At 37.1% G+C, this 18373-nt stretch overlaps 1 protein-coding gene across 14 annotated transcripts in view; it reads left to right on the top strand.

Annotated features, from left to right (window-relative positions):
* Window positions 1-18373, top strand: part of THOC2 (THO complex subunit 2) — a 114032-nt gene that overhangs the window by 26685 nt on the left and 68974 nt on the right. For all 14 annotated transcript variants that reach the window (XM_073879187.1, XM_073879186.1, XM_073879188.1 and 11 more), the window contains exons 5-8: window positions 614-684; window positions 1533-1654; window positions 2238-2371; window positions 15231-15397. In XM_073879187.1, coding sequence (XP_073735288.1) covers window positions 614-684; window positions 1533-1654; window positions 2238-2371; window positions 15231-15397 — 494 coding nt within the window. The remainder of the gene's footprint in view (window positions 1-613; window positions 685-1532; window positions 1655-2237; window positions 2372-15230; window positions 15398-18373) is intronic.

Raw genomic sequence — 18373 nt, forward strand, 5'->3', positions numbered from 1 at the left:
CAACAGGAAGAAAATAAAAATCATGAATAATTTTTTATTGCTGACTAGAGTAATTCAAAACGGGGTGTTAAAAATATTCTTTTAATACTGTCTTTTCGTAGAGTTGATGGCCAGGTAGTTTGGTTAGAACATGGTGCCAAGGTGGCCAAGGTTAAAGGTTTAATCCTCACAAGTAATAAAATCTTTAGTGTTAGAAGAGATCTTTGTTGTCACCTAGTTCAACTTTATACCTAAGGAAGGAATCTCTTCTTTAGCATCTCTGATGTGTTGTCATTTAAACTTTGCTTGAATATTTCCTTTTTTGAAAACATTATTTTTTTGAAGTTTTGTTGCTTCCACTGCCATAGCATGTAACTCCTGTGTAATCAACTTACCATTTTATGGATATGCCATTGGTCACAGGGTCAGTCTCCAGTATCAGGAGAAATTAATTCTGAGCATTCATACGCGTATGAAGGACAGCTCCTGCTTACTATAGTTGCAGATTTGTTTCCAATTTCAGAATGAGGCATTTTAAAAGTAGCTAGTTTTAAAGAAAATAAGTATCTTATTATAGTGCTGGAGACAGTCTAGAAAAATCAAACTTTCATGTTCTTTTCTTCCGTCATTATAGATATTGAGACAAATTGTTTAGAAGAAAAAAGCAAGAGAGACTATTTTACACAATTGGTATTAGCATGTTTGGTAAGTTATAAAAAATACTTTCCCTTTCTAGATTTTTACATTGAACAATTATAATCACAGTTAATCATGTTAATGGAGGAGGATATTGACATTCAATTGGCTATTCATTATAAGGTGAGATTTGGATTTTGAAATGGAATGCTTTGTAAAATTAGACATGCTAATTATGTGAAATATGCATGCTTCATATCAATTATATCAAACTTTTGGTGATATTCCTGACCTAGTAAGTTCCTAAATAAGGAAAAGGTAAGCATCTATCAACTGAGTAGAAATGATGTGGACAACTTTTAAACTGAACAGATTTTCATAAGCTATTAGGCAAGGAGAAAAAGAATGGAGGTAGTTTAAAAATAATAAATTCTAGAACTTGTCATAATCATTGTCGAGTAAACCATTTTATGTTCATAAATTTAGAACCAAGGAGAAATGCTATTACTCAGACCTGGAAGATGTCCTTGTCTTCGCTGTACTAGAATTTGACTTAAACAGTAGAAAGTAATGAAGGCTGAAGGTGCTGTATTACTCTTAAAGAAAAATTCAGTTGACAGACATAGGTCAGACAGAATTTCATTTGTAGTTCTTGTATTTGTAGGCTGTGTACAGCATGCATATAATTTTTTAGTAAGTTTTATTTAAAGAGCTATATGTCACATTTTTTTCAATATTTGGAGAGTCATCATTTTTGTTAAATTGAAGTTCCAAGCTTTTTTTTAATAAATTGAAATTGGTATATATTTAATGTGATTTTAATATTCTTATTTGGGAAAAATTATTTTGAATGTATTTAAATTGTGGATGTATTAGAATGCTAAGGAATAAATGGCCTTTAATATTTTTTAATACAGTATTTAGTTTCAGACACAGTTCTAAAGGAACGCTTGGATCCAGAAACATTGGAATCATTAGGGCTTATCAAACAATCACAGCAGTTCAATCAAAAGTCAGTTAAAATCAAGACAAAACTCTTGTAAGTACATTTATCTTTATGTTGCAGATCAAGTATCTGAGTATGTTTTCTTTAGTTCTCATTTTGAATACTAGATGTTTCTAATGGCAGTTTGAAGATTTTTGTTGTTGTTGTTGCTGTTAGCATGTCTTGTGTTTTATCCTTTTAAAAGAAGCCTAGGATTAATTAGTCAGCTGTGAACTTTACCTGTGTGAAACCAGTGTTAATTTTTTTCCATATTAGAAGTTAAAGTAATATTCAGTGCTTTTATCATTACCAATAAAATAATTTACAAGTATGGCTATACTCTAGGGTATATTCTTAGTCAACGATGGAAATAGTGGCATGCTATTGTTCCTTGGGATTAACAATATTCTTTTTTTGTGTTACTGGTTTTCCCTGTGTAATTAACATTGGGGTGTCTCTTATGAATCACTGTTATTTTCTATTTTAAAAGATATACAAAGTAAACTTTCAACAACTATTCTTATAATTATTCTATATAAGAGAAATATGAAAATTCAATGAGAAGAATACAGTACTTGTATGCAAGCTTGTTAATTGAATTAATTTTATCCCCTTTATGATGTTTATCTAATTTCAGTTATAAGCAGCAAAAATTCAATTTGCTAAGAGAAGAGAATGAAGGTTATGCCAAGCTGATTGCTGAATTGGGGCAAGATTTATCTGGAAATATTACTAGTGATTTAATCTTAGAAAATATAAAATCTTTAATAGGTAAGACATATGTCTATAATAATAGTATGTGTTACTAAGTTTTTTTTAAACTGTTGGAGAATATCCATAAAGACAAAATGGATGCATTCCCCCATGTAGGTTTCTTTTTTTCAATTAAGAAATGAGAGCAGTGTCTAGCTTGTACTTTTAAGATTTTATCAGTACTAGTAAAATTTGGGATATTTATGAAAAATCTTTTTGTCACTGCTACCTATGTGTTTGTATTCATTTCTCTTTTCTTTTTATTGTTATTATTTTTTATTGTATTATTTGTTTCAGGGGTACAGGTCTGTGATTCATCAGTCTTACACAATACACAGCGCTCACCACAACACATACCCTCCCCAATGTCCATCACCCAGCCTCCTCCACTCCAGCAACCCTCAGTTTGTGTCCTGAGATTAAGAGTCTCTTATGGTTTGTCTCCCTCTCTGGTTTTGTCTTGTTTCATTTTTCCCTCTCTTCCCCCATGATCCTCTGCCTTGTTTCTCACATTCCACATATCAGCAAGATCATATAATTGTCTTTCTCTGATTGACTTATTTCGCTTAGTATAATACCCTCTAGTTCCATCCACATCGTTGCAAATGGCCAGATTTCTTTCCTTTTTTTTGATGGCTGCGTAATATTCCATTGTATATATATTACCACATCTTCTTTATCCATTCATCTACTGATGGACATCTAGGCTCTTTCCATAGTTTGGCTATTGTGGACATTGCTGCTGTAAACATTGGGGTGCACGTGCCCTTTCAGATCACTACATTTGTATCTTTGGGGTAAATACCCAGTAGTGCAATTGCTGGGTCATAGGGTAGCTCTATTTTCAACTTTTTGAGGAACCTCCATACTGTTTTCCAGAATGGCTGCACCAGTTTGCATTCCCACCAACAGTGTAAGAGGGTTCCCCCTTCCTCCGCATCCTCGCCAACATCTGTTGTTTCCTTACTTGTTAATTTTAGCCATTCTGACTGGTGTGAGGTGGTATCTCATTGTGGTTTCGATTTGTATTTCCCTGATGCCCAGTGATATTGAGCACTTTTTCATGTGTCTGTTGGCCATTTGGATGTCTTTACAGAAATGCCTGTTCATGTCTTCTGCCCATTTCTTGATTGGATCATTTGTTCTTTGGGTGTTGAGTTTGATAAGTTCTTTATAGATTTTAGATACTAGCCCTTTATCTGATAAGTCATTTGCAAATATCTTCTCCCATTTTGTTGGTTGTCTTTTAGTTTTGTTGACTGTTTCCTTTGCTATGCAAAAGCTTTTTATCTTGATGAAGTCCCAGTAGTTCATTTTAGCCCTTGCTTCCCTTGCCTTTGGCGATGTGTCTAGGAAGAATTTGCTGCAGCTGAGGTTGAAGAGGTTGCTACCTGCGATCTTCTCAAGGATTTTGATGGATTCCTGTCTTACATTTAGGTCTTTCATCCATTTTGAGTCTATTTTTGTGTGTGGTATAAGGAAGTTGTCCACTTTCATTTTTCTGCATGTGGCTGTCCAGTTTTTCCAACACCATTTGTTGAAGAGATTGTCTTTTTCCATTAGACTTCTTTCCTGCTTTGTCGAAGATTAGTTGACCATAGAGTTGAGGGTCCATTTCTGAGTTCTCTGTTCTTTTCCATTGATATATGTGTCTGTTTTTGTGCCAGTACCATACTGTCTTGATGATTACAGCTTTGTAATAGTGCGTGAAGTCTGGCATGGTGATGCCACCAGCTTTGGTTTTCTTTTTCAACATTCCTCTGGCTATTCGGGGTCTTTTCTAGTTCCATACAAGTTTTAGGATTATTTGCTCCATTTCTGTGAAAAAAGTTGATGGTATTTTGATAGCGATTGCATTAAATGTATAGATTGCTCTAGGTAGCATAGACATTTTCACAATATTCTTCCAATCCATGAGCATGGAACGTTTTTCCATTTCTTTGTGTCTTCTTCAGTTTCTTTCATGAGTATTCTATAGTTTTCTGCGTACAGATTCTTTTCCTCTTTGGTTAGGTTTATTCCTAGGTATCTTATGGTTTTGGGTGCAATTGTACATGGGATCGACTCCTTAATTTCTCTTTCTTCTATCTCGTTGTTGGTGTATAGCAATGCAACTGATTTCTGTGCATTGATTTTATATCCTGCCACTTTACTGAATTCCTGTATGAGTTCTAGCAGTTTTGGGGTGGAGTCTTTTGGATTTTCCACATAAAGTATCATATTCTCTGCAAAGAGTGAGAGTTTGACTTCTTTGCTGATTCAGATGCCTTTTATTTCTTTTTGTTGTCTGATTGCTGAGGCTAGGACTTCTAGTACTGTGTTGAACAGTAGTGGTGGTAGTGGACATCCCTGCCGTGTTCCTGACCTTAGGGGAAAAGCTCTCAGTTTTTCCCCATTGAGAATGATATTCGCTGTGGGTTTTTCATAGATGGCTTTTATGATATTGAGGTATGTACTCTCTGTCCCTACACTGTGAAGAGTTTTAATCAAGAGAGGATGCTGTACTTTGTCAAATGCTTTTTCTGCATCTATTGAGAGTATCATATGGTTCTTGTCCTTTCTTTTATTAATGTAGTGTATCACATTGATTTGCGGATGTTGAATCAACCTTGCAGCCCAGGAATAAATCCCACTTGGTCGTGGTGAATAATCCTTTTAATGTACTGTTGGATCCTATTGGCTAGGATCTTTTTTTTTTTTTTTTAAAGATTTTATTTATTTATTTGACAGAGAGCGAGTGAGCACAAGCAGGGGGAGCAGCAGGCAGAGGGAGGGGGAGAAGCAGTCTCACCAAGCAGGGAGCCCGACATGGGGCTTGATCCCAGGACCCTGGGACCATGACCTGAGCCGAAGGCAGACGCCCAGCGACTGAGCGACCCAGGCGCCCCCTATTGGCTAGGATCTTGTTGAGAATTTTTGCATCCATGTTCATCAGGGATATTGGTCTGTAATTCTCCTTTTTGGTGGGGTCTTTGTCTAGTTTTGGGATCAAGGTAATGCTGGCCTCATAAAATGAGTTTGGAAGTTTTCCTTCTGTTTCTGTTTTTTAGAACAGTTTCAGAGGAATAGGTATTAATTTTTCTTTAAACGTTTGGTAGAATTCCCCTGGGAAGCCATATGGCCCAGGGCTCTTGTTTGTTGGGAGATTTTTGATAACTGCTTCAATTTCCTTGCTGGTTATGGGTCTTTTCAGGTTTTCTATTTCTTCCTGGTTCAGTTTTGGTAGTTTATACGTCTCTAGGAATGCATCTATTTCTTCCAGATTGTCTAATTTGTTGGCATATGGTTGCTCATGATATGTTCTTATAATTATTTGTATTTCTTCCGTGTTGCTTGTGATTTCTCCTCTTTCATTCATGATTTTATTTATTTGGGTCCTTTCTCTTTTCTTTTTTATAAGTCTGGCCAGGGGTTTATCAGTCTTATTAATTCTTTCAAAGAGCCAGCTCCTAGTTTCGTTAATCTGTTCTACTGTTTTTTTTTGGTTTCTATTTCATTGATTTCTGCTCTGCTCTTTATTATTTCTCTTTTCCTGCTGGGTGTTTGTATTCATTTCTGTTCTCTCTAGTATTTCTATCTTTTAATTTTTAAGTATTTCTCAGTAATTTTATAGAGGGCAGAAAATAAGCAAATGTGAAAGTTTAATAAAATCTTTATTGAATTCTCGAAACATGGAGATATTTAGGTCTTTTGAGCTTGATTTAAAAAACATCTTTACAAAGGACTTTGATACATACCTTATTTTATCTTTACAACAGCCTGTTAAAATAAGTGTGGCAGATGTTGTAAAAGGGAAGTGTTATTCTCCCTACCTTTTTTTTTTTTTAGAGATTTTATTTGAGAGAGAGAATGAGAGAGAAAGCACATGAGGGGGGGAGGGTCAGAGGGAGAAGCAGACTCCCTGCCGAGCAGGGAACCCTATGCGGGACTCGATCCAGGGACTCCAGGATTATGACCTGAGCCAAAGGCAGTCGCTTAACCAACTGAGCCACCCAGGCGCCCTATTCTCCCTACCTTTTAAGTAGAATTTCTTCAGCTTTATTCTTTTTATTTGCATTGAGCATTTGGAGGAAATAGTTGGCTTCTGTAGAAAGGAGGAATGAATGGGTAATCCTGGTTTTTCAGAATGGAAAGAGTTTTTGCTGCTATTTGTTAGTTGTGCTATCTTAGGGAAGATTCCACAACACCTAGATGTCTTAGATTTTGAGACCTGTTGGAGAAGTCATGTTCCCTGCTTTACTGGTTATATTTTAGGGGGTGGTTATGCTCCACTTCTTAGTTTTTCTCCACTTTTGAAATTTGTGTATGACTAAGAAAGTGAGAGGAAGTGTCCCCCAATCTTCATTCCTTTCCTTCATTCTTACGTATAGGGATCCAGATAAAACTAGATTTACTACAGTTACTTTTGTTTTTAGTTTAGGCTTTTGGTGATCAGCAGGTGTAGCAGGTAAGGAGCTTTTACTTTAAATTTATCCTTTTTAAAAGTTTGTATTTAAATTGCAGTTAGTTAACATAGTGTAATATTAGTTTCAGATATACAATATAGTGGTTCAACACTTCCATGCCACACCCAGTGGTCACCACCACAAGTGCACTCCTTAATCCCCATCACCTGTTTCACCCCTCCCCCCACCTTTGAAGTGAGTCTAGTTCTGGCAGCTGATTTACTCTCTTTGCTACTTCTTCCTGTTGTTAATTTACCACCAAGACTGGTAGCCCATGGGCTCCAGGGCTCTTGCTTATCTTTGTGGCAGTGATCTATTTTTAAAAAAGCCTCCTGTAGGGTTTCCTTTCTATTCTTTTCAGGGTAGGCTCTACATTTTTCCCGCAGCATTTTGATCTAGCTTGAGATGCTTACTTGGCAATATTGCTTTCCTATAGGTTTGTCTTTCCTTATCATACTGCCATGTACTCTTTTAAGATGATACTTCTCACATAAAAATTTTTATGCTGGGGCGCCTGGGTGGCTCAGTTGGTTGAGCATCTGCCTTCGGCTCAGGTCATGATCTCCATTGGGTTCCTGCTCAGTGGGGAGTCTGCTTTCTCTCTCTCTCTCTCTCTCCCCCCCTCCCCCCTCCACTGCTCCTTCTCTCTCAAATAAATAAATAAAATCTTAAAAAAAAATAAAAATGTATGCTATGTAAGCTCCTCAGTTGTTTTTGTTTCTATTTTATCTGTTGACATTTCTCATCTGTCCTTGTTTCTTCTAATTTTTGTCCTTGTGGGTTTATACCTTTTTAGTCCTTTGTTTTAGGAACATTTCAAAGAGGGATTTTCTTGAAGTTATGCTTTTATCTAATTGGGAAAATATACACTACTTTCTTATCTTGAATGTGGCTCTCCTATAGAACAGGTTATGTTACTGTCTCTGAAGAACAATGTGGTAGTTATAACTGCAAGCTCATGATATACATGGATATTCCATGAATATAAAGAATTTGATTTCTTGGGCTAAACCCCTATTCTGGTCTATCAAGTGGACTCCCAAGCCCATTAGGCCCGAAGCACTCACATGTAACCTCTTCAGTTTAGCCTTCCCTGGCCATCCCCCTCAACACTCCATTTCATTCACTATGTTTTCTTCTGAGCACTTATCGCCATATAACATGAACTGCAATTTATTCTCTACCCACCCTGGAATGTAAGCTTCATGAAAATAGTGGTTTTTGTTTTGTTTAGTACCTCTAACTTCAGTGCCTGGTATGTAGGTGCCAAATAAATACTTGCTGAAAAATGAATGAAAATTCTCATTCTTTTAGAGTGTATAGTGATTCTTAGCCTCTCTCCCTTGACATGGAGGATTTTAGTAAGCTTATCTCCCTGACTCAAGTGTTTGTTTCTTTCTGGCTTGCTGAGTCTGTCCTCTCCCCCATTGTCTGAGAAAGGAATTTTTTATTGACATGAAAATTGAGGTTAAGACTCCAATTCCAATGAGTACTCTTTCAGTGTTAAAATTTATTGGATTTCCCCTCAATGCAAACTCCATGCAGGCCTTGTCTCATCTGGCCAGAGCAGTTCACTGACACAGCATCTTATTTTCATGTCATCTTTGGACGAGTTTCCCCTTGTTTATTCCCATCATTTTCTCTGTAGTAGCAGTCTGGACATAATACCTCCTACAAAGCTATCTCAGGCCTGATCTCCTTCACTAGCCATTGGCAGAACTGATACCTCCACCTAGTTTGGGAGGTATGCATTTAAATGCACTTATATCTCAGGGCACTTGGTCTGATCAGGAGAAATCGTTATTTATCATCCTTTAATTAAAAGCTAGTCATTTGCTCCCTAAAAGATTCTGGCACATCAAAATGTTTTTATCCTAAATATAACAAACAAGGTTTATATCTTGTTAGATAGGGACTGTTTACTGCATGAGTAAGCAAAGAAGGAGAATCATATGAGTCTGCATGGTGGTTGTGATCTCAAATCTGACAGTAAATTTGAAAAACTTATTAAATGGGAAAGGATAGTGATTAGTAGGCTCTTTAGCTACTAAGTCATAGACCCCACTCAAATGAACCCTGCATCAAGATGGCAAAAGGCATTTAGAAATTCAAGGAAAGATATCAGAGATGGACACCTTTGATTATTGAGCTAAACTATAACTCTACTCTTCTGAATGCCCTTCAAAAAAAGTAATAGGTATTCCTTTTCTTTCTTTTAAATTAGGAGTCAGCAGATTTTTTCTCTAAAGGGTGAGGTAGTAAATATTTGTTTGCTTTGTGGGCCATATGGTCTCTGTTGCAACTACTCAACTCTGCCGATGTAGTTTGAAAGTAGCCATAGATAATATGTAAATAAATGTGTTCTAGTACAACTTTATTTACAGAAACCGAATGGATTTGACCCACAGGCCACACTCTGCTGGTTTCTGCTCTAAATCAAAAGTTCTGGCTAAAAATTAGTCATGGAGCTAGCTAACCTGAGTTTAGTTTTAGGGAGTGGAAATGGTTCTTCCTGCTTTTGGGTTTAGTGGTCCAGGATCTTTTTGGTCTAGGCTCTAACCCTGTCCTCCTCACCCAGAACCAGAGCCCTCTTCACCAAACCTCAGGACCTTAATTTGTTGCCTGGTGTCCAAGGTTGTAGATTTGGCTGGGGGTGGGGAAAGGTAGGGTGAGAATCTCTGCACTTTCAGTCTCACAAGTTCTCTTGGTTGCTTGGCAAGTAACCTGAGAAACATTAAAAACAAAATAAGACCCCCAAGCCAAATGATTCTTGGGCATATTATGGGACATTTAACCATTTTTTTAAAAGATTTTATTTATTTATTTGTCAGAGAGTGAGCGAGAGAGAGAGAGAGCACAAGCAGGGGGAGCGGCAGGCAGAGGGAGAAGCAGGCTTCCTGCTGAGCAAGGTGCCCGATGTGGGACTTGATCCCAGGACCCTGGGATCATGACCTGAGCCAAAGACAGACGCCCAACCGACTGAGCCACCCAGGCGCCCCTCCCCCCCTTTTTAAAGATTTTATTTGATTTAACCATTTTGACTAAGTTACCTTGAGTATACTTAGTATTTTATTTTTGGACCAATCTGGATATAAGGGCCATTCAGCCTAGAAGCATCTTATCTTTGTGTCAGCTCTCTGCTATCTCTTGGAAAGGGAAGCCAGTTGACTGCCTCCTTTGCGTTTTTGCTTTATTGAAGTTTCTTTACTGTATACTAGTTATGAAGATTTTTTTCTGCTGTGAAAAAGATGACAGCAATTGGTGTTCTCATTATACTTTTATTTTGTTAGGTGCATTTCTCTGCATCTTGGTTCTCTGGTTCTTTCCTTGAGGTGCACAGTTTTTTTGCAAATACTGTTTCTTAGAAATAATCTAGCATAGGTTTTTATTAGCCTGTTTTAGGCCATTTGGACTGCTATAACAAGTTACCACACAAATGAATGAAGTTTATACTAGGGTTGGAGAAATGAACAATGCTGTGAGAAACCTCCAAGAACTCTTAGATAGTTCATCTTCATTGTGTGTGTTGATGGACACAGTTGGAAAATTGTGTAGGCTGATTAATGAGGATGTGAATGAACAGGTTATGCAGGTATTGGGACTTGAAGACCTCCAAAGCATTATCAACAAACTGGAAGAACAGGAGGAATTTTTCCCAGCATTTCAGGCATTTACTAATGATCTTCTTGAAATCTTAGAAATTGATGACTTGGATGCCATTGTACCTGCAGTAAAGAAATTAAAAGTACTTTCATACTATAACAAGTTACCACAGACTGGGTGGCTTATAAACAACAGAAATGTATCTCTCACAGTTCTGGAGTCTGGAAGTCCAAAGTCAGGGTGCCAACATGGTTGGGTTCTTGGTGAAAGCCTCCTGACTTCTTGCTGTATCCTCACATGGTGAAAGGGGCGGAGGAGCTCTCTTTTTTAAGGGCATTAAGCTCATTCGTGAGAGCTCTGCTCTTGTGACCTAATCACCTATCAAAGGCCCCACCTCCTAAATACCATCACGTTGGGGATTAGGATTTCCATATAAGAATTTTTGGTGGGGGGGCACAAGCATTCAGATTACATCATAGCCTGTTTCTAAAGTAATTCTAGATGCCAGATTATGTCCTTTTGTTCAAAACATGGTTTTTCTCTGTCTCATAAGGTCCTTTCTGTCCGGAACATGACGATTGAAGCTATTCTGTTTTCTTGTCTGAATTGTGCAGGTTGGACATCTTTCCCAGTCATGTTTACAATATTACCTTGGGAATTTTTTTCCTGTTAGGAATCTCCATTTGGCATATTCCTCCAACAGCCATTGTCAGTTTAATCAATATTTTTTTTTGCCTCTAGTCACAATCGCTTGCTCTAATAATGACTAGTGTCATCCTGTCTATCTTTGGGAAAACTTCAGTTACTTTTTCAGCTCATTTCTAAAAAGATGTCATCCAGAAGTTGTGAACTCTCTTTTAGGCATTTTATTAATCTCCCTATCACAGGCACCTGGCACATGCCAGGTAGTTATTTAATGTTTATTTAAATGAAGGAATGCATCCATGGCCATTACAGCTCTACCACTTTTTTATTTTTCTACTTGTTCCCTCCAATATGGTTCCCTGTTTATTCCTCAGAAGACGTAAAGGCATTCTGTGTGTGTATATATCCCTAATGTAGCTACACCAGCTATATAATGCCTAGGTGGGAAGCTAGTCTTATGATCTCTTTCAAGATCACATGACTGTGATGTTTGGGCTAGACAAAAGCCTTTCTAAGATGGTTGAGCACAAGAGTGCCTATGTTCTACCGACAGCTGCCATTAGAAAAAAAATTATTTTGGACATTCCAAGCTTACTGATTGTTACTAGAGTCTTATTCTATATGAAATAGCTTAACTGTTACCTAGCAGATCTTTAAGGTTTTAAAAATCATTTTCTAAATCCACGGTTTGGTTACTTTTTCCATCTTATGGAGCAAAAGGTCATTCTAGTTGGTTGCACTAAACTTGAGACACTTAATAGAAAATTCATAAGCCAGTTTTTCTTTTGTGAAAGATGCAAAGGTTGATATCTGTTATAAATAAAGGTATATATCTTCTCTTTTAGATTACTGCCTTAAATTGCACCTAGAAAGAAACTGGTAGTTAGTTGACAGTACAGATCACTGATAGAATAGCCTTGATGCAGTAATACTGTTAAAAAAACATAATGAAGGTGGCTCACACTGTAGCACATTGAAAATACAAATTTTAGGGGCACCTGGGTGGCTCAGTTTGTTAAGCATCTGCCTTCGGCTTTGGTCATTATCCTGAAGTCCTGGCATTGAGCCCCACATCGGGGTCCCTGCTCAGCGGGGGAGTCTGCTTTTCCCTCTGCCCCTCACCCTGCTTGTGCTCTCTCTCTCTCACACTCTCTCTCCTAAATAAATAAAATCTTTAAAAAAAACCCACAAAACTTTAAAGCAATGTGATTCATGAAGCACAGCATTCCCATGTAACATGTTCTAGTTGTAGCTTGATGGGTAATTATAAACCAGCAATTTTTTCAAAATTATATTTAATGTATCTTTTGTCATCTCTGATAGAGTATTTTTATTTGATTGGATTTTTATATTTAGTAAATTAGCAGTTATAAGGCTAGAGAATTTGCTAGGTCTTACTTTCACAGTCTTTACTGTCCGTGTTAGAACAGTTTGGAGGCATTTTTTTCAGTTTTATTGAGGCATACTTGACATAAATAAACTGCATATTTAAAGTGTACAGTTTGAGTTATAACATGTATGCATCTGTGAAAACATCACAGCAATCTAGATAATGCACATTTACCACTACCCCCTTCCCTCAAATTTCTTCGTGCCCCTTTGTGTTTCATCCTCCTTCCCTCTGTTTCCCCCTCTCCAGGTAACCACTGGTCTGTTTTCTGTCACTGTAGATTAGTTTGCATTTTCGAGAATTTTTTTTTTATAAGTGGAATCATATAGTGAGTATTCTTTTTTGGTCTGGCTTTTTTCATTCAGTATAATTATTTTGTGATTCATCCACATTTTTGCTTGTATTATTATTTCTGAGTAGTAGTCTACTGTATATATGACAGTTATACTGTGCTACAGTTTGTCCATTTACATGCTGATAGACATTTGAGAGTGTACGATTATAAATAAAGCTGTTATAAGAAAACAAATAAAGCTGTTATCAAAGACATTTGTAGAAGTCTTTGTATGAACATAGACATTTATTTCTCTTGGGTAAATACTTAAGAATGTGATGGCTTGGTCATAGGGTAGTTATAAGTTTAATTTTTAAGGAAATTGCCAGTTTTACAAAGTAGTTGTGCCATTTTACATTTTATATTTCCATCAACAGCCTTTAAAAATTCCATTTGCTATTTTGGAGTGACTTTTACATTCATAGGCTACTTTTGGGGGGTATAGAGAGAGACAAAAATATTTAGAAGTTTTTTTCTCAGAACTTTAGGTAAATATTTCTTTGGAGAATTTATGAAAATCTGGAGCTCTTTTCAGTGAGACATAATCACTGTGTTAGTCTTTTTTCCCTTTAGTATGAGAAATAGAAGAAAATATTCTTTGGATTTCATAAAACGAGGAAAGAAATACTTTTTATATTTGGAGAGTTTGGTTTTCCAAGTGATTGCTAAGATACTGTGAATCAGATATTAGTTTTATAGCATTCAGTGTGACTAAGTGTGGAGTTAATAAAAGTAACTCTGGAAATCTCTTATAATAGGTTATATAAGAATTTTCTTTGAAAAATCTCTTAAGTCATCTATAAAATACAGTGTTCAGAACTAAGATTTCTAACTTCAACATAGTTGTTTTTTCTTCCTCCAGCATTAGAAGAAATGAATATTTATTTATTTGCCCCAATGAAGTGGTTAGCTTGCATGGAGGTGCTATGTCTAATGAAAACTGTGTAATTTAAAATTCTAGAATTCCATTTAGTTTGATGTGCAAGGCATATGGGAATTGATATAAACTGAGGAAACAGCAGATTGATATTTTGTGCTCACTCTGGGTCATAAGCATATGTTTTATTGAGAGGAATGGTGGGTGGAACCTCCTGTATTGTTTAGATTTCTTTCTTTCACTTTTTTTTTTTTTAAAGATTTCTATTTATTTGAGAGCATGAGCGAGAGAGAGCGCACGAGAGGGGGGAGGGTCAGAGGGAGATGTGCTGAGCAGGGAGCCCCGTGTGGGACTCGATCCTGGGACTCCAGGATCATGACCTGAGCCGAAAGCAGTCGCCCAACCGAGCCACCCAGGCGCCCCTCTTTCACTTTTTTTGTTGTGTGCAAATTCTCATAAATTAAATGCACATATGATAGGACTGCACTATAATATATGGTAACAGGTGAAGCTGGATGCAAATGGAATTAATAATGTATTAAGAATAGGGTGGCTGATAGGAATGTCTACTAAATCTGTGTCCATTGGCCATCTTTAGCTTTACCTCAAGAGATTAGCAAGGATAAGTAGCCATCGGCGCCTATTCAGTGCTGCTTTTCCTTTCTTTTCTGGCTCTGCCTAGATCGTTTTCCTCCTCTCTTTGCTTGTGTTGTCTATGCTCTTTGGTTATGCCCCCAACTCCTTGGTGTTCTTTCATCTCTTCAGTATCAGTAATATACTTGTTTTCTCCTTAGAATGCTGCCAAAAACCATAGATATAAATCAGTGGTGTGGTTTATATTTTATAGTTTTGTTGTGTATGTAAGATAAACTAAGAAATTATTCTAAAAACTATGTTCCGCTTTTATGAACCTGAACTTTTAACTGTTTACCAACATTCCAAATGCTTCTTGAAATATTAAAGAAAACCCTTTAGTTGCCTAACTTGTAAATGCATTGTTTGATTGTTGTATTTTCCTGAGAATTAAAAATGTGGATCTCTTTAGCCTGAGTAATCAAGACCTGAGACAGTGTGGCACAGAAGGAAAGTTTACTTGTCTGTGTGTCGCCAGGTCCTGGGCTCCAGCCCATTCTGTCATTAACCCACTTTGTAATCCTGGGCAAGTCATATTTCTTATCTGTAAAATATGGGGAGTAGACTTGATCATCTTGAAAATTATAAAGATTATCTCTGATGCAGGGGAAGCAAACTTGTAAAAGAAGTTGTTTTAAAGATTTTATTTATTCATTTGACAGAGAAAGAGACACAGCGAGAGAGGGAGCATAAGCAGGGGGAGTGGGAGAGGGAGAAGCAGGCTCCCTGCTGAGCAGGGAGCCCAACGTGGGGCTTGATCCCAAGACTCTGGGATCATGACCTGAGCCGAAGGCAGACGCTTAACTGACTGAGCCACCCAGGCGCCCCAAAGAAGTTGTTTTTATAAACATTTTATCTTGTTATATAAGTTGTCCCTGAAAATTAATGGTTTAATTATTAGAAATGATGTATAATCACTTTTGAATTTGTGTGTATCTCATCTGTTGCAGGATGCTTTAATCTGGATCCCAATAGAGTTTTGGATGTCATTTTAGAAGTGTTTGAATGCAGGCCAGAACATGATGACTTCTTTATATCTTTATTAGAATCTTACATGAGTATGTGTGAACCGCAAACACTGTGTCATATTCTTGGGTTCAAATTCAAGTTTTACCAGGTAAAAAAAAATGTGTGTGTGTACACAGACATCGATAAATCTCATGGTTTTATATGTATAACTTAATTTGAATTTTATTTGTACATGATTGGTTTCAGCTTAGCCATTCTAGCAAAGCAGGTAGATAAATGGATAGCAAACAATGCCCTATGAGAAGTACTATATTAGTAGTATGAATGGTGTGATGTGAAAGCCTAGAGCAAAGCATAATAGATTTTTGCCCTGGGAGAGATGGAATCAGAGAAGACTTTATAGATACAACTCTTTTTTAACCCAGTCCTTGAAGGATGAGTGGGAGTTTGTTGAGAGTTGTCTTTCGAAATAAACTGAATGAAGACATGGCAGTATGAATGTATATAACCAATTGAAGAAATGGTACATAGTCTGATGTGTCTGGATTGTAAGATATAGGGAAAAGAAAGAACAGGAAGTGAAGTTGGAAAGGTAGGCATGCTTTAGATTGTCAAAGGTACTGTGTTGAGTTAGAATTTTATTATATAGGCAATGACCATAGGAATTTTTTTTTGGACGTGGATAAATTCTTGAGGCATATTTTACATTATTTTTCACTTAAATCACTATAATAATTAGCAAGTCTGCCTCTATTTCTCTTTCAGTCTGTCTTTCATATTATTACTACTGTTATATTCTAAAAGAGATCGAATTGACCACTGCTCAGAAACCTTTGCAGGATAAAATTCAAACTTCTAAACATGGCAGAAAAGGCTCTTCACAATCTAGCCCCATTCTTTCTTTCCAGCCTCATATTTAGTGGTTTCCCCCCCTCAAATCTAATATTCTAGTCCTATTAAATTACTAGCCATTTCCTGAATTTAGGTATAGACATTACTATATATAGACCTTTATTTATATGCAGTTCCTTATAACTAGAAAACTCTTCTTACTCAACCCTCTCACCTGTCCTTTCCTCATCTTGAGGACTCCTATTTATTCTTTAAGATCAAGTGCTACTTGCTCTGTAAAGTCTTGCTGGCACTTCACCCATGTGGAATTAGTTATTTCTTAATCTCTGTTCTCATAAAACTTGACACAGACTTCTAGCCCTTATCAGGTTATATTAGCATAAACTATATCTGTGTCCTTTGTCAGATTGTGAGCCATTTAGGGTGGGGTCTATATTTTAATAATTTCTCTGGATTAATTTACTGCTTAGCCTATAGTAAATGCTCACTAACTGTAAATGAGTGATCTATGTTTTTAGGAAGATAACTTTCATGATAGCATGGAGGATTTTAATGTAATAAGGCCTCTATTGTCCATCCTTTTGGTATAGCTTTCCTAATTTGTCTACCTGCCTGGGATACTTAGTCAAGAAATACTCATTTATGGAATGTTTATGATATGCTGTTGCTTTGCTAGGCACTGAGGATACTCTGGTAAAGAGGGTCTTTTCCTGTCCTCTGGAGCTCAAATTCAGGATAGTAAGATGGTTTCTTTTAGGATTCTCAAATGATAACACCACCTACTTACTGCCTCTGCTTATCTTTTATTTTCCATGATCTGGGATGCTCCAGAAGAGAAATCAGATCAGAACTTAGAGCATTTTGATACCAAACAAGACACATGGCAGGGTTTTTAGGCAAGAGTACTTCATCTTTGTTCAAAAATTAGTGATGGCAACTTTCCCCATTCCTACCAGCAGCCAGGGAGTCCACTCTTAGTACAAGGAAGAGAAGTTGAAGTATTTATCACAATTTAAGAGGTACCATGATTGCTTTGGGTTTGAGAACATGAAGCCAACTGCTAAAGTGACAGGGTAGCTGAAATTTAACTTGGGCTTAATTAATTAGAATATAGGTTACAGCTTTGGAGACTGTAGGTTTCAGAGCATATTACAGTGAATAATGATGACCTACTGCATAACATCAAGTATTATTAGTTGAATGTGAGGTTTAGAATTTAGAAATTTTTATATGAAAATATTCCTCATAATGGTAACACTTTTGAGCTGAATTAAAATATCCCTGGGGGGTTGACAGTGTTGGAATAATCTTTTTTTTAATTTTAATTTTTTTTAAAGATTTTTATTTATTTATTTGACAGAGAGAGACACAGCGAGAGAGGGAACACAAGCAGGGGGAGTGGGAGAGGGAGAAGCAGATTCCCCGCCGAGCAGGAAGCCCGATGCAGGGCTCGATCCCAGGATCCTGGGATCATGACCTGAGCCGAATGCAGACGCTTAACGACTGAGCCACCCAGGCGCTCCATGGAATAATCTTTTTTTTTTAAATAGATGATGGGCCTTTTCCTTATATAAGAAATACCCAGCAAGGAACATTTGATTTAGAAATAACCTATTATTGGAAAGAGTAACCCTTATATTGCTCTGTGTAACACCATTCCTTTGTTTCTATTGCCTGAGCTATCTTGTACAAATCTGCAGTCTTAAGGACCACTGAGGGTAGAGGAAAAAATGTCAAAGATTTTTGATAATTTGTGGTCTGAGAGGTAAAAGAAGGACAGCCATGAAAATGAAGAGGTGCTTAGGGCACGTAAGCCTGGGAATTGGCTCCTAGGCATACATGGTCACCCTTATGTATTGGTCCCTTGCCTTACTCCACCCTTCCCTCTTCTTATCATTATCTGAAAATGTTCATTCCCCTTGCCCACAACCCATGTTTTCACCAGTTGGGAATTATTTGGATGAACAGGCTTCTTTTTTTTTTCCCCCCCTTAGTGCTAGGACTTCTAGACAAAGCTGATTATTTATGCCATGAAGTCAGTGAGAGTGATTTTATCCTAGTTTCAACCTGGGATCAGCTATACTGGATGTTTTGACTTGGAAGGGTGGCAGGGGATGTAAGCAGTTTGAGAGCACACTTTGGAAAATTTGGCGGGCACATCTGCTTGATTCTCCTAATAGGGATGGCTATGATAGAGGGCTTAGGGACAGCATGAGGATTAGCACAAAGGACAGAAAGAAAGGAGTACTAGAAAGTGTGAGGGAACCAAAAG

This window comes from Callorhinus ursinus, unplaced genomic scaffold (assembly GCF_003265705.2).
Source record: "Callorhinus ursinus isolate GAN/ISIS: 27379988/994484 unplaced genomic scaffold, GSC_fseal_2.0 scaffold33, whole genome shotgun sequence".
In the NCBI taxonomy this organism is placed as follows: domain Eukaryota; kingdom Metazoa; phylum Chordata; class Mammalia; order Carnivora; family Otariidae; genus Callorhinus; species Callorhinus ursinus.